This window comes from Centroberyx gerrardi, chromosome 19 (assembly GCF_048128805.1).
Source record: "Centroberyx gerrardi isolate f3 chromosome 19, fCenGer3.hap1.cur.20231027, whole genome shotgun sequence".
Classification (NCBI taxonomy): Eukaryota; Metazoa; Chordata; class Actinopteri; order Beryciformes; family Berycidae; genus Centroberyx; species Centroberyx gerrardi.
Window position 1 is genome coordinate 5701311 of NC_136015.1, and position 14328 is coordinate 5715638.

At 44.4% G+C, this 14328-nt stretch overlaps 1 protein-coding gene across 1 annotated transcript in view; it reads left to right on the forward strand.

Annotated features, from left to right (window-relative positions):
- The window catches only part of col22a1 (collagen, type XXII, alpha 1), a 43958-nt gene extending 30155 nt beyond the window's left edge, over nt 1-13803 (forward strand). The window contains exons 38-65 of the mRNA XM_071913365.2: nt 497-550; nt 1215-1319; nt 2125-2169; nt 2723-2800; nt 2885-2920; nt 3006-3059; nt 3268-3312; nt 4041-4076; nt 4202-4315; nt 4632-4685; nt 4914-4967; nt 5143-5196; nt 5333-5386; nt 5567-5620; nt 5767-5820; nt 5973-6026; nt 6115-6159; nt 8114-8167; nt 8258-8311; nt 8544-8597; nt 11029-11100; nt 11204-11239; nt 11330-11374; nt 11497-11676; nt 11796-11862; nt 12004-12186; nt 12417-12494; nt 12581-13803. Coding sequence (XP_071769466.2) covers nt 497-550; nt 1215-1319; nt 2125-2169; nt 2723-2800; nt 2885-2920; nt 3006-3059; nt 3268-3312; nt 4041-4076; nt 4202-4315; nt 4632-4685; nt 4914-4967; nt 5143-5196; nt 5333-5386; nt 5567-5620; nt 5767-5820; nt 5973-6026; nt 6115-6159; nt 8114-8167; nt 8258-8311; nt 8544-8597; nt 11029-11100; nt 11204-11239; nt 11330-11374; nt 11497-11676; nt 11796-11862; nt 12004-12186; nt 12417-12494; nt 12581-12774 — 2007 coding nt within the window. The 3' untranslated portion in view covers nt 12775-13803. The remainder of the gene's footprint in view (nt 1-496; nt 551-1214; nt 1320-2124; nt 2170-2722; nt 2801-2884; nt 2921-3005; nt 3060-3267; nt 3313-4040; nt 4077-4201; nt 4316-4631; nt 4686-4913; nt 4968-5142; nt 5197-5332; nt 5387-5566; nt 5621-5766; nt 5821-5972; nt 6027-6114; nt 6160-8113; nt 8168-8257; nt 8312-8543; nt 8598-11028; nt 11101-11203; nt 11240-11329; nt 11375-11496; nt 11677-11795; nt 11863-12003; nt 12187-12416; nt 12495-12580) is intronic.
- Nucleotides 13804-14328: the final 525 nt, after the last annotated feature.

Sequence of the window (14328 nt, forward strand, 5' to 3'; positions counted from 1 at the left end):
ATGATGTCTATGAAGTATCTCAAGCAGAGCAGCTCTGGAATATGGAGAGTACTGAGTAATACAGTAAAAAAGTCACATGTGAAACCCCACATGTGAATTCAAAGCATGTGTGCTTTTTGGACACGTCGGTTTTCATATGTGAACAATTATTTTCGTTGTATTCTGACATCACATGACAGTTTTTACTTCAGATTTCAATTTATAGGTGAAAAGTGTTTTTTTTCCACGTGAACTTTTTTTTCACATCTTCACTTGCCATGACAATATTTGTTTCACATGTGAAACCTTCCAAAGAGACAACTCACAGGTGAAAATCTCATTTTCACATGGGAAATGGAAAATTTCACGTTTATATATAAAAATCAAAAAGCACATGTGTTTGAATTCACATGTGGGTTTTCACATGTGACTTTTTTGTAAGGGAACAAATAATTTCAGTACGTAACTAACATTATTGCAACTCCTTTGTGAACTAAAGTCTCCCTGTCTTATATAGGGCATCCCTGGAATCATTGGGCCTCCTGGTCCAGCTGGACAGAGAGGAGACAAGGTCAGTTACTTGTTTTTTTGTTTTTTTTTACTTACGGGTATGTTTGGCTAAATGCGGATTTAAAAGTTTTCCGACTATGTTCCGTATGGTTTTTGGCAGCGCTGAGTGAGAGAGAAAATAAGACGTGGAAGTGAGCGACCTTGCATGTCCTCCATTATTGTTTCAGCAGAGAACGTCTTTGAATTCATGTCAGTCCTACGGCAGTGGGTAGCAGTTTCAGAATAGCATTTCAGAACACGTGCTATTCCATCTCATCCCTTTGTGATTTTCCTTTTTCCTTTTTTTTTTTCTTTTACTTTTTCACAAGGTAGGGACATTTTGTGAATGCGTAATATGTTAAATCAGGTCTGTTCCTGGCCATTCCCCCAGTATCCATTACTTTAAATTCACCTGAATTAAGATAGAGAGGCTGAAGACAGCTTACCAACACACTGGACCTGATGTAACGAGCCAGTGTGTGTATTTCATTGGTGTGCATTTCCCATCACATGTTCACAAAAAGTATTAAAGATAACATAGGGCGAAGTGACTAGCCTAAAATTTAGCATGCACAGTAGAAGCCGCACACTATTTAGAATTCTGATCAGCAGACTTTCGCATGAATGAGTTTCTCCGGCACCTGCTGATGTACCAGTTGTAACATTATCACTGCCATTTGCTTTAGGGCGATTCAGGTAAAGCGGGCCAAGCGGGTCCCCCGGGCCCATCCGGAGAGCCTGGTTTGACTGGACCCCCTGGACCGCCAGGGAAGGGGAAAGACGGACAAAGTGTAAGACACAGATTTTTTTTCCTATCACAGTCTATCTCAGTATATTTTTGTCATATTCCAGACTTGCAGAATAGTGTTTGCCCAACTTTTTAGGCTGGCATAAATCTTTATGACCTAAACTCATAATGTACATCATAGTAAGTTGTATCAAACTGATGTAAACTATATGAGAATAGGGTTTTTTAAAGGAAAAATAGCAGAAATTGATGCTTTTCCGAAAATATGATTGATTTCTGTTGATATTGGTGGGTGTTTTCCCACCAATTTAACCATCCTTTTTATTTACCATTACATCACTGGACTTAATATCAAGATATGGGACCCTAAAGTGTGTCTCTTGTTTTCTGCATTGTATCCCTCTATTCATCCACCTCCCTGTTAATGCATGTTGAACCGCATCGCCATACGACTGACTCTATGGGAACACTGTGAGCCAAAGTGCAGCCATGCCAAGGATTTTACCTGAGTCGGCACATTTCGGCGCCGCAGCTCAACACGTCCCTTCATCATTTTTCACCCCAGACATGTGGTCAACCTGCTGACGGGGCAGGAACAAACAGGAAAAACTTTATTAAGACATATCACATTAAACCAACACACGAGTACAACAGATTGGACTCGCAGCAGTTGTGTGTGTTTTTTTTTTTACTGCTGCCAGGTGCGGCCCCGAGGCTTCGCTACCATTATGTGAACGAAGAATAGCAACTCATACAAACTTTCAAGTCTAATTGATTTATTCCAAAGAGGCTTAATTCCGGTGTTTGAATGCCAGGCGATTTGATTGATGTCATTTGTAATATTACAGGGAGAACCTGGACTACAGGGAATTCAAGGACCTCCAGGGCCAAAGGTAATATAATTTTAGAAGTTTGCGAGAAAGTATGTGTGTAGGTGTATGTGTGTGTGTGTGTATGTAAGCTTTTGTAGGCTGCCCAAGGTGTTCTTTTTTTTTATCATGCACAGGTGCTCTTGTCGGTGAGAAAAACACTTTTTTTTCTGGCACGGATGAAAAAAACAATTCATTTTTGTTGAAAGCAGCAAAAGCAATTTCTATGTCCACCGCACTGTGACCATCACACTGATTATAACCAGCTCTTTGCTGTGAAGAGCTTGATATTGAGGGCATAGGATGGGAGAGGCTGGACAGGGGCATTTGCTGGATTTATGGTGTTAAATCTCTCACCCTCATCACCTATACGTTCTCTCTTCTGAGTACCAAAATGTCAACTGCAGATTGGATTTTTTTCATTACAGATTAAAAACAGAGTGGTATTTCTGGGATCAGCGGCCACCGCAGAATGTGACAGTAACAGCAAGACTCTTAGCCAAACATTATGACTGAGCTGACATTATCTAAGGCCCAGGATGGTGAAGTAAACTTTTTCTCTTTTTTTTCTTCCCAGGGCCAGCCAGGGTCACAAGGCCAACAGGGGTTGCCAGGGAACAGGGGTTCGCCAGGAGAAGGCAAAGTGGGACCTCTGGTATGAACACGAACGCCCAAGAGTGTTAAATTATCTTGGTATTGCTCTTCGTGCGTCTAAATTTACAGTGTTTGTCTTTCACAGGGACCTGCGGGGAATAACGGGGAACCAGGACCTGCGGTAAACATTTCTCCTGAAGATAAACATTTAACACCTCTATATGTCTGTCATATATCTCTCTAATATGTCTTCACTTGGGTTTTAGGGCATGAGGGGCCCACCGGGAGTCGCTGGTCCTCAAGGCCCTGCTGGACACAATGTAAGTCCCCGAATAAATATTATTTTAACACTTGAATCACTCTCCTCAGCTACATTTGTCATACATCTCTAATTTGGTCAGTTTCAACTTTCCGTGCCTTTCTCAGAATATCACTTAAGGTTACAAACACAAGTTCTGTTAAATAACGAAACTTTATCGGCGAATAATAGACACAAAATTTCACACCTTGCTTTTGTCCCAAATGCAGGGCTTGCCAGGAAGGCCAGGAGAGAAGGGATCACAAGGAGAGCCTGTAAGTAGTGACATGGGCTGGGAAATAAACATCTATCTGTGCTGCTATATGGTATAGCGAAGGTTCTGTTACAGTATGATGGAGAAAGTCTAATTACTTTTTTCTCCAAGCTCAATAAATAATAAACAGTAATTTGTGTAATTGATGCAGAGACATATATCTAAACTAGACGAATTACACACTCGCTACAGTGACTAAACAAGACCTGAGATACTGTATAGTGCAAAAGAGACCAATTGGCTCCATAAAGTATACATCAACACTCACACCTCTATCATATCATATGCCATTTAGTGGATGCTGTTAATCACATGACTCCATCACAGACATTTCACATGCAACTTGTGGTGTCCTTTTTGTCGATGGTGTTACTTGTTATGCTATTTGCTGTCTCCAAGACCTTTTGTGACTCGGTCCAGCTTGTGCTATTTCACTGTCTCTTTCAAGATTACTGTTGTTATTGTGTTTTCTATTGCCTTCTGCCAACTGCTAGGCTTTTTGTCTTTTGTACTTTTGTACTTTGTCTGTTTTGTTATTTATTTATTTTTATTTTTTTTTTTTGGATACACTACATTTTTAGCATGGGTGGCCCCAGAGGGAATCGAACCCCTAACCATGGCATTGAGTTACTGAAAAAGCAACCCCTAATCTCTCTCTCTCTCTCTCTCTCTCTCTGTCTCGCTTATTCATTCATTTATTCATTCATTCATTCATCCATTATTTCCCAGGGAAAGGCAGCAGACCTCTCCCAGCTCAATCTCAAGGTAAGGAACTCCTCCACTCCTTCCACTTCAATGAAAAAATTACAGATGTTGAGATCCTGAGACCGATTACCTTATCACCAATATCATTTTTTTTTTCTTTTTCTTTTTTTGCTGCCATCTTTTAGGATGTGTGCTCAGACTGCCCCGCCGGCCCAACCGGACCACCCGGTCTCCCAGGAGCCCCAGGGGACAAAGGACACCCTGGACCAGCCGGGAAAAACGGTCAAGATGGCTACCAAGTACGACAAAGTCATTAATATTCCCTTATCATTGGTTGATAGCATCACATCTCCTGCAATGTAAAGTCTCCTATGATAACTTTAAAGTAGTACTATAAAGTATGCGTCTCGAATATTGGGTTAGTACCTAAGTGAGGTGTGAGCCAGTAGCTGCAGCAGCGCTCTCATCAGTCAGTGGGTGTGATGGACGGAGAGGCTGTGTGTGCATCATTAGGCCGGCCTCCTCCGGGGGCAGCACTGAACGATTAGGACCCGGTGACGCTGCTCTTGATTGTCTTGCCTGGACAGAGACTGATGGGCCGCTGTGTCATTACAGGGCCAGCCGGGAGCGGCCGGACCTCCGGGGCCCTCTGGAGCCGACGGAGGCAAGGCAAGTCCCACGCCGCGCACTTAACTGCTCCCAAGACCGCAACGCCAATTAGTGGCTACTGTACATCAAAATCCTTTTTTTCTTTCCCTCTTCCTTCACAATATTCTGAAGATTTTTGAAGTTTAATTTTCATGTTGTGACAGACAAGGTAAAATCTTTCTAATGGTTGTTATCTCATCTTGGAATGAAACTCTCTACATAAGCTTTATTCTTTTTTTTCTTTTGTAGGGTGTAAAAGGCGATCGAGGACCTGCTGGAGCCCCTGGAGACAAAGGAGACAAGGTATGACTGTTATTTATGACTCACTAGTCTTACATTTTCCTTGTGCTTTTGCTCCTTTTACTCTCTCTCTCTCAAGAAACTCTTTCAACGATTAAGTATATTTTAATGTTGTAAGTACATGATAATACTGAGCCACATAATGTCATCATTTCATCCCTTTTTTGTGTGTTGACAGGGACACCCGGGACCCCCCGGCCACCCAGGATCTCCCGGCCTAATGGGTGCAGCTGTAAGTTCCTATTTCAGACTTATTCTGTGTAGTACCCATGCACATTTTCTCTATTCTTTACAGTATATATGCTCTTGAAATTAAATGATACTTGAATACAGTTGACCCCCACCAACACCCTTTTTTCCCTCTTCAGGGTAACGATGGACAGCCTGGCCCCGTCGGTCCCCCAGGAGCCCCTGGAGAAAAGGTCAGGCTACACTCCATGTACTTTACCCTTAGAGAACTTATTACCCATGTGTCATTATTGTACAAACCTCCTCCCTCCAGCATGTAGGTCACCCAGCCCGAGTGGTAATAGTGGCCATTAATCATTTCTTTTTCTCTGGCGATGGTGACCTGTTTGTGTTTGTTTGTCTGTTTTTACTAGGGCAAAGAGGGTCTCAAAGGAATCCAGGGACCACCGGGTCTTCCTGGCTTGATGGTAAGAACAATTGATTTGATGCACAGTATTATGAAAATAGATACGGTTCCTGCAGCACTGTAATCATTTTGAATTGACTTGGGTGGAGAAGTACTACTGTAGGTCTATTCTACTGCAGATGCTAAGTGATAAATTCCATTTCCCAGGGTCAGTCTGGGAAAATGGGAAAAGATGGCCGACCAGGTGAAACGGGAGAACCCGTAAGTAGATGATGATGTCTTGCCTTGTCAGTGATACAAAGAGAATTCATAATGCTTGACCACAATCTAGCACTGTCTGTTTTTAGATGGATGGGACAGTATTATGTGCATTGACATGATACACAGCATTCCTATCTCTCTTGTGATTTCAGGGCAAGCAGGGAGAACCTGGACCGCCAGGCAACCCTGGGCTCAGAGGACTGCCTGTACGTAGCCACGGCTAAACTGATTTGATAGGAAGTTGCCAGTGCAAATGATTGAGGGTGATTTACTGCTTTTTATCTTTCCATACAGGGCTTTAAGGGCCACAGAGGAGAACCTGGATCCCAAGGATCTAAGGTCAGTGTTTTAAGGGGAAGCTATTTGAGTACACCTGTGACACCTGTGAAGTGAAAATAATTTAGAAATATTTTTAGTAATTTATTCCCTAGTGTTACAGGCCATTTTGGGGGCGTTTCTAGCAATCAGAAAGAGCCACTGCTCTGATTGGCTGGCACCACTATATGCTCTGCCTCCTCCCCCTACCCCAAATACAATATGATTGGATAACTCCAGTAAAGTCAGCTTTCTATGTAACAACCAAACCGTGTTGTGATTGGCCTGTTTCAGAGAAGACATTTTGTCTGTCAGTATGCGTTTTTTTATGCATTCTTGTGTCCTCCATGACACCATAATATCTTAACAGCCGAAGTACAATTCCAAAGTAAAGAACGCTAAGGACAGATGACGGATAAAGATCCTGGAAGTTTACTTGCTAGCCGAGGATGAATGGGGTGGTGACTTGGCTGATGGAAATGAACAGAAAGCCAAGATTCAGTGAAAGAATGACACATCACGTCCAAACAGCACTACAGTCTGTAGTACAGAGCTGGAAGAAACAGTTGGGAAAAAGAACAACTGTGTGTCTTAATTGACTGTGGCACCAAGCACACAGTCATCTCAAACTGTAAAGATGTTCTCTGTTCTTATTCTTGATCACAATTTAAGAACGTTCTCCACAAGGGCACAAGCATCGACATTCTTGGATTTGAAAATTACCTACTTATTCTAAATACAACTTTGGAAAAACAATAAACGTTCACTCATCTGATGCTTTTCACCCATGAAAAGCATCCGATTATGCATTTCTAAAGATACCCCCCCTGCCCTAAACAGCCATACCTGGAACTAATTATTCAATCCAGGAGTGCAGGAAATAGCACACAGGCCTACTCAGCGTTTGACACGCCGCATTGCGATGTCAGGATGAAACCGCCCCGCCACGAAACGTCTGACACTTGCACTTTTTTCTCCACACACCTACTCCACGAGAACCGCCGCACCTGCTGCTTTGTCTCTCGTTCAGCACACACCCCCAGGAAAGGTTTCTGCCACAGCGCCGTGACCAATAGCACGGCTCATTACAGACGGCTCCGACTGAGCCACAATGAGCCAGGCAGCCTCTCAGCCCCGCAGCCCGCTCCGCCACCCTGACAGCAGACAACTTATTAGAGTCACTGTGAAGCCTTTCTTCGCAAAATCTCCCCCAGACAGACAATCGCCCAGTTCTGCTTAGAATTAGTGCCACTGAATGTCAATCACACTGAAATTATATTCACTATTCTTCATGAAGTCAGTTTGATTTATGCAATAACAAGTCCAGCAGATCAGCTGCCTTCATTTCAATACAGTTGGCTACTTGGCCAGAGAGCTAATGTTAGCAACTGAACCATTAGTGAACATAACTATATACCGTATATTATACACAGAAGCACTGCTTATACACCAATATGCTATATTATAAAATGCCAGAGTTTGTGTTTTCTTACAGTCATGAAAAGATTTAGCTATATATATCACTATATACATTCCTGTATCGCAGCAGTCCATGTAAACTAATGGACAAAGAAAGAACCCAGAAGTAAGTTTTCTAGTCGAGTGACATCACAGAAACTCATTTGCATATGAAGAGGGTTTTGAAAAGATTAAAATTGCAACTAAGGTGTGAAGATTTATAGTTACATTTTTACAATAATGCAGCTTTTACTTTGTTTAATTACATACTGCTCAATAAAGAAAATGGCTTCTACCACACCATAAAGTTTCATAGTGAGTAGAGGAGTGAAGAGTCTTGCTTTTGTCTTGAGGACCATGCCACTGTGGTGGCAAATGATTTGTTGCTCACCACAGCTGTTGACTCTGTGACTTACATCTAAACAGCCCAAGTTAGATATGAATTTATCAGACATCTTTGAAGTTTATTGATGTTGTTTCTCCCCTTTTGTCCCGTTTTTCTCCCTCATGTGCCAAACAGGGAGAAGATGGAAAGCCTGGATTGCCTGGGCGTGAGGGCAAACCTGGGAAGGAAGTACGTTCAACCACAGACACAGTGTGTTTTGCAATGATCAACATGTAAAAGATGTGATAACGATGTCTGGTGTTGCATTTGTTTTTGTAGGGCACTATGGGACCTCCTGGTCCAGAGGGACTTAGCGGTCCAAGAGGGGAGTCGGTGAGTCATTTCCAATCACTGACAGACCTCAGCCTGACGCTTATTACAAAATAGGAGACAGACACAGTGCAATGTCAAGCAGACAGATAGACATGGACATAAAGTGACACTCATGTCCTATTGAATTTCTCTCCCTGTCCTTCCCCATCTATTCTCTCATTCCGTGTACATGAGGGCATCTCTCTCTCTCTCTCTCTCTCTCTCTCTCTCTCTCTCTCTCTCTCCCTCTCAGGGCAAACCAGGTGAACCAGGGCCATCAGGAAAACCAGGCACCTCTGGAAGCCCAGTGAGTTATGCACTGTTTCTAATGCATACAGAATTTACATTTGCAGTTTAGCCGTGTAGCTGACAGTCTTATCCAGTGCGATAGTAGAACCACTAACATGGCAACCAAACAATAGAAAGGACTGCAAAGGTCAGAACCACAGCACGCTGATAATAAATATGACAAGTATTTCTTTGCTCCAAGGAATGATCATGTTTGGTAGAGAAGTACTAGGTGAATAAATAAGAGGCAAGGGGGAAAAAAGTAGAAACACTTTTAAAAAAACAAAAACAAAAACAAGACAGGAACATTTTCAGAGCGAGTAGAGCAGGCACATATGGTAGAGGGGGATGTGATTCAAGGTGAGAGCAGGACGTGAAGTATTTATTGAAGAGGCGAGCTTTCAGGTTACAATGGAATATCGGAGTGACTGGGGTGGCAAGGTCACATCGCCCAGGGGTGAGCGAGGACGGAAAAGAGTTGTTCAGGCTGCTGCAGTAGTATCAGAGAACAGGCTGGAGGGGAGGGCTGGACCGCGGCCTGGAGGTATGGAGCTGTAGTTCTGAAATTGATACGAGTAGGGTGACTTGAGAGAGTTTGAAGATGAGGATGAGTTGTAGGCATAAGAATGCGCTTCGCAAACCCAGCCAGGAGGGAGTGGCAGCAGTCCAGACGAGAGATGACGAAAGCTTGGACAAATACCTGAGCAGAGAGGTTTTCTGGCTAGGAGTGACTGTGGTGTTGTCAGTGGAGACAGGGAGGTCTTACACAGGGCAAGATGTACCAGCGAAGAAGAGCAGCTCAGGCTTATCAAGGCTCAACTTGACTCGGAGACGTCAGCCAGACAAGCCATGATGTGCAACTCAAGCTGAGCGTGTGAGGAAGGAAAAGAAGAGTTCATAGGAACTGGTTAAAAAGTAGCAATGACAGAACTTATGGGATGTGATGACAGAGTAAATGTGACGCTTCTCCAATCAACTATGGAAACGGAAACGAACTTTCATCCAGCCAACAGATCCAGCCAGGGAGCACACACAAATCAAACAGCTTCAGTAGTAACATACTTGTCAAAATGCATAGGCAGGATACTTGTGAATGGAGAACAAGCGAGATGAGGTGATCACTGTCAATTTTAAATGACATAAATAATACTTTGGAAAAAGAGAGAAGAGATACACACTGTGTAGATGAGACAAAAAATCTCTGTGGGGGTTCTAAAAGCATGTCACCCCAAAAAAGAAAGTTCATATCTAGAAAGTGCAGTCTATCTAGACAGTGCCCCAAATGGCATCAAAAGTCAATATGGAGGAGAATGGTGCAGAAAAAATAAAATGCATAAAAAACATGTAAAGGAAATAGCAGATAGGGATGTCATAGGGTTTGTGAGTGTGTGTTTGTGTGTATGTGTTCAAATGGAGAAAGAGCGATGGATGAAGACAGAGAAATGTGTGCGTTATTGAGGAAAAAATAACATTACAGGCCTTTATTTCAAATTGTTAAGACATGTAAATTCATGAGCAGAACGTCACGGTTTCATGATTCCCAGGAATTTGGTTGATGAAACTTGGTTAATGTTATTTTGGCTGATATTTTTTTTTGCCCACTTGCTTTGCAGTATTTATTGTGTTTAACTGTTAAAATGAGCAAACACACAACTGAGTTATACCTGTGAGTTTTTTGGAAAGGAACAGAAGGAGCGGTATACTGGTCTGCAGGCAGAGGGCTGGTTTCCTGGGAAGAGGAGTAACTGTAGCTAACTTGAGGGCAGATGATCTGCGGCGGGATATCAGAGAGGAGATGATGATAGCAGTCAGCAGAGGGAGCAGATCACCAACAACAGCCTGGAGACAGGAGGGAGAGGGGAGGAGGGAGGGGGGAGGAGGGAGAAGGGTTCAGGAGACAGTTCCTGCTCACAGAAACAATATTCAGGAGATGTGAAACCAGATTCAGAGGCAGAGAGTGAATGTGGATGGAGGGTGAAGATAATTAGGAGAAGGAGCCTCAGATGTTGTCAGATGTCAAGTGGCAAAATCCACCACAGAGAGAAAGGAGGGAGGAGCGGGTGGAGAGAGGATAGAAAATAGTATCCGAGGATAAGCAGGATAGTGACTCCTAAGTTGAAACGGCAGCATACATGTGCAGCGAAGCGTCGCTCAATTCCCGTGAACATTAGGAAATTCCTGCACTTTGCGGGTGGCACAACCAGCTTGTCACCCGACCCACGTGTCGCTTGTAAATATGAATATTAATCTGTTACAGCTGGCACGTCCCGCCGCAAGATTCTTTTATGAGATTTTTTTTACCCGGGGGGGCGACTCCGCATGTCGATAAGAACTCCGGCTAAATGTTAATCTCGCCGAATCCTCGGTAATGAGCACGGCTTTGAGAATTCAAGTACAGTACGCCACGTGCGCGCCATGTGACCGACAGCCGTGTCTCTGCTGTATCACAGGGCCTGATGGGAGCCAAGGGAGAGGCCGGCAACCCGGGATTACCAGGCTTTAGCGGGCCCAAAGGCCCTGCAGTAAGTGGTAGATTTTTCTTCTTTTGATTAAAATGTTAACAGCACAAACATAGTGCCAATATGAGCAGCTGGAGGTAATGTTAACCTGTATCTCTATATCCAGGGTCCACCTGGTCCAATTGGCCCCGAGGGAAAACAGGTAAGCACTTCCCATAAGCATCGTTGAGCGAAGAAGCCATGTATTTAAGTGGATTTCTCGCTCACAGCCAGTGTTTGGTCTGTGTTGTAGGGGATGCCAGGCAGAGTGGGTGACCGTGGAATCAAAGGAGACAGGGTGAGTACACAGGGAAGACGCCGCACTTCCCTTACGGCTTCCCTCACTGTCCCACAATCCATCACAGTCACTTTGAAGCTGCCGCAAGCCCAACGATTTACAAACGCTGTCATCTAATCAAGGGCGACCCAGGTGTGAAGGGAGACAAAGGCCCTACGGGAGATCCAGGTATGCCCGGAAACCCCGGGCCGCCGGGCAGAAAGGGTCACACGGGGATGATGGGCATGTCGGGACCGCCGGGAGAAGTGGGACCCAGCGGGCCGCAGGGGTCCTCCGGAAACCCCGGTCTCCCAGGCCCAAGGGTGAAAACATGACTATGACGTTGCATTTAATCACATTCTGAAACAACGTTGATACGCACGGTCGATTGTGATTTAGGTTTTAATAATTGAATGAAACATTTGCATCTCCATTACTGCAGGGAGAGTCAGTATCACTGGAACAGATGCGACGGCTCATCCAGGAGGAGCTGGCGAAACAATTAGATGGTGAGGCTGCAGTTCTTCTGACTGATTGAGATATTCAGCTCATTTGGGCCAATTTGACTGATTTCAATAGAGTTGTTTGAAGTTTAAGTCAGTTTTTGTGTGTGTGTGTGTGTGTGTGTGTGTGTGTGTGTGTGTGTGCAGCCAAAATGGCATACCTCATGGCTCAGATCCAGCCAGCCCATGTGAAGAGCACAGCAGGCCGTCCGGGACCTCCTGGTCCTCCAGGTAAAGACGGCAGTGCTGGGCGACCTGGCCTCCCCGGAGAGCCCGGTATGCCCGGACAGAACGGAGGAGAAGGACTCAGGGGACCCATGGGCCCTAAAGGTAGGACAAAGGATCATAGTAGTGTTATTGTTTTTTTGTTTTTTTTGAGTTATCATTTCATCCTATTGAGACATGGGTAAATCGTTTTTATATGAACCAACTGCAACATATTTATATAGCTCAGGGTTGTTCAAGGTTGATGATTAATAAATACGTTGGTTGATGACATGCAGCAGTGTTGGTGACTGTCATTAATACTTAATTATGCATACTTTTTCTGTTCCTTCCAGGTGAGAGAGGAGGAAGAGGAGAAAAGGGAGAAACTGGTGTCGGCGACAGAGGAGAGCAAGGCCCCACCGGTCCTATAGGTAACGCCCCGTCTCTTACTGCCGTGTTCATTCTCACTGGCTTCCTCACTTGCCTTCATCTTAAACCGCTCCCGTGTGTCCCGCAGGTCCAGCCGGTCTGCCCGGCTACGGTAAAGACGGCAGCCCGGGACAAGCCGGAGTCCAGGGAGAGCCAGGGAACCCGGGCCCCCACGGTCAGCCGGGGCCCCCGGGCCCTCCCGGCCAATGCGACCCCTCCCAGTGCGCCTACTACGCCAGCCTGGCGCACAGGCCCCACACCAAAAACGTCAAGGGGACTTAAAAAAGAGCAAGACGCGAAGAGCTTTGAAGTCCAGCTATATTTATGAACTTGGACGCGTCAGTATGAATCAAGAACTTTTCTTTTTAAAGATGATAGTCGCCTCAGTTTGGAGGGCTGAAGCAATATGTGCTGCCGGTCAGATTCTTTGTTTTGTTTGTTTTTGGTATGACGCTTGGGACGGACGGGGGAAATGAGCAGTGGGCGATTTTTTTTTTTTTTTTTTTTTCAAACTTAATAAGGGGTATAGAGGGCAGCTAAACTGTTATTTTTTTCCTCACTCGCATGGTTCCTGTAAAATATATAAGGAGATAACAAGGGTGATGCAATTCCCTCTTGAGTGAAGATTTGGGAGTGTGATATTGTATCACTGAATCAGTAATTATCTCAAAAAATCCAGCCAGGCCTTTCTGTCTTGCTGGGATATAATGTGTCAGCACCACGGCCTTTTTTTTTTTATTTTCCTGCCAACTGATACCGTTTTGCATCAATTACCCTTCACAGCACCCTCAGTGCAGCATCAGTAACCGCTCTGACCTGTCGCTGGGGATCTACTGGTAATCAACCAGTCGAGAGAACGATCTACTTTATCGTCACTGAGGGGGGGGGAGAACAGCGCGAGGCACCATCTGAAATACCAGTAGTGATTGTGTGGAGGAGGAGTGTTGATGAGTGTGTGTGGAGAGCGGTGGATGACCACGTTTGTGCATTTGTTGCCTCCTCGCTGGTAGTAGTTTGCATACTCCAAAACCAGGCAGACATAAAGTAACTTGTAGTAGAAATCCACCCTAAAACAAAATTTGCATCTTTTCGTCTTTGGCGTGTCTATGTAGATTTGCGAACGCGAACACGTCTGACAAATCGAGACGGAAAAAAGAACCCAGATTCTATTCTAGGAATAAAAACCGGAGGCTGCAGAAAAGAGCCTCTCGCCTCTCCATCACATCCCACAGATTACAGTCTTGGCAGTGTTGTTCCCTAGCTCCGGGAGAGATTGGAAGGATTTCATTCCAAAAAAACGCTATACATCCATTTTGAAAAAAACAAACAGTTACAGCTCAGTCGCCTCTTTCAATTTTCTCAAGATAGTTTCATGTTTATGTTTTGTGTTCATGCCAGCAACCATCTGTCACTCAAATTTGTTCATATTCACGATCTAAAGTCAGCTGCCCAATAGGTTAGATAACATGAATTACATGGCCTTTATGAATGCTGTTTATGGTTGAAAATGTTCCTGTTGTTGCGCTTTATTCCAAGCCCACACAGAAGGCGTCCATTAAAGCCGAGTCTCAAAGATGCATGTCATCGTAAGATAAAGGTAGCTGTCACGGAAAACAATCGTCATTGTTGTGTTTGTACTTCTGCGTTTAATGAAGTGCCTCTAGTCACTCTCTCTCTCTCCCAGGCACGGGCTTTAGCAGTAAACAGCTTTGAGGAGGCGGTATAATTGCAGCCTTTGTTCACCTTCGCTTCAAAAGCCGCTCGTTTCACACTACTTTCTCTAAATGTGTCACTTCCTTTCTGCTCCGTGTGGCTTATTAAGCGCCTCGCCTGTGG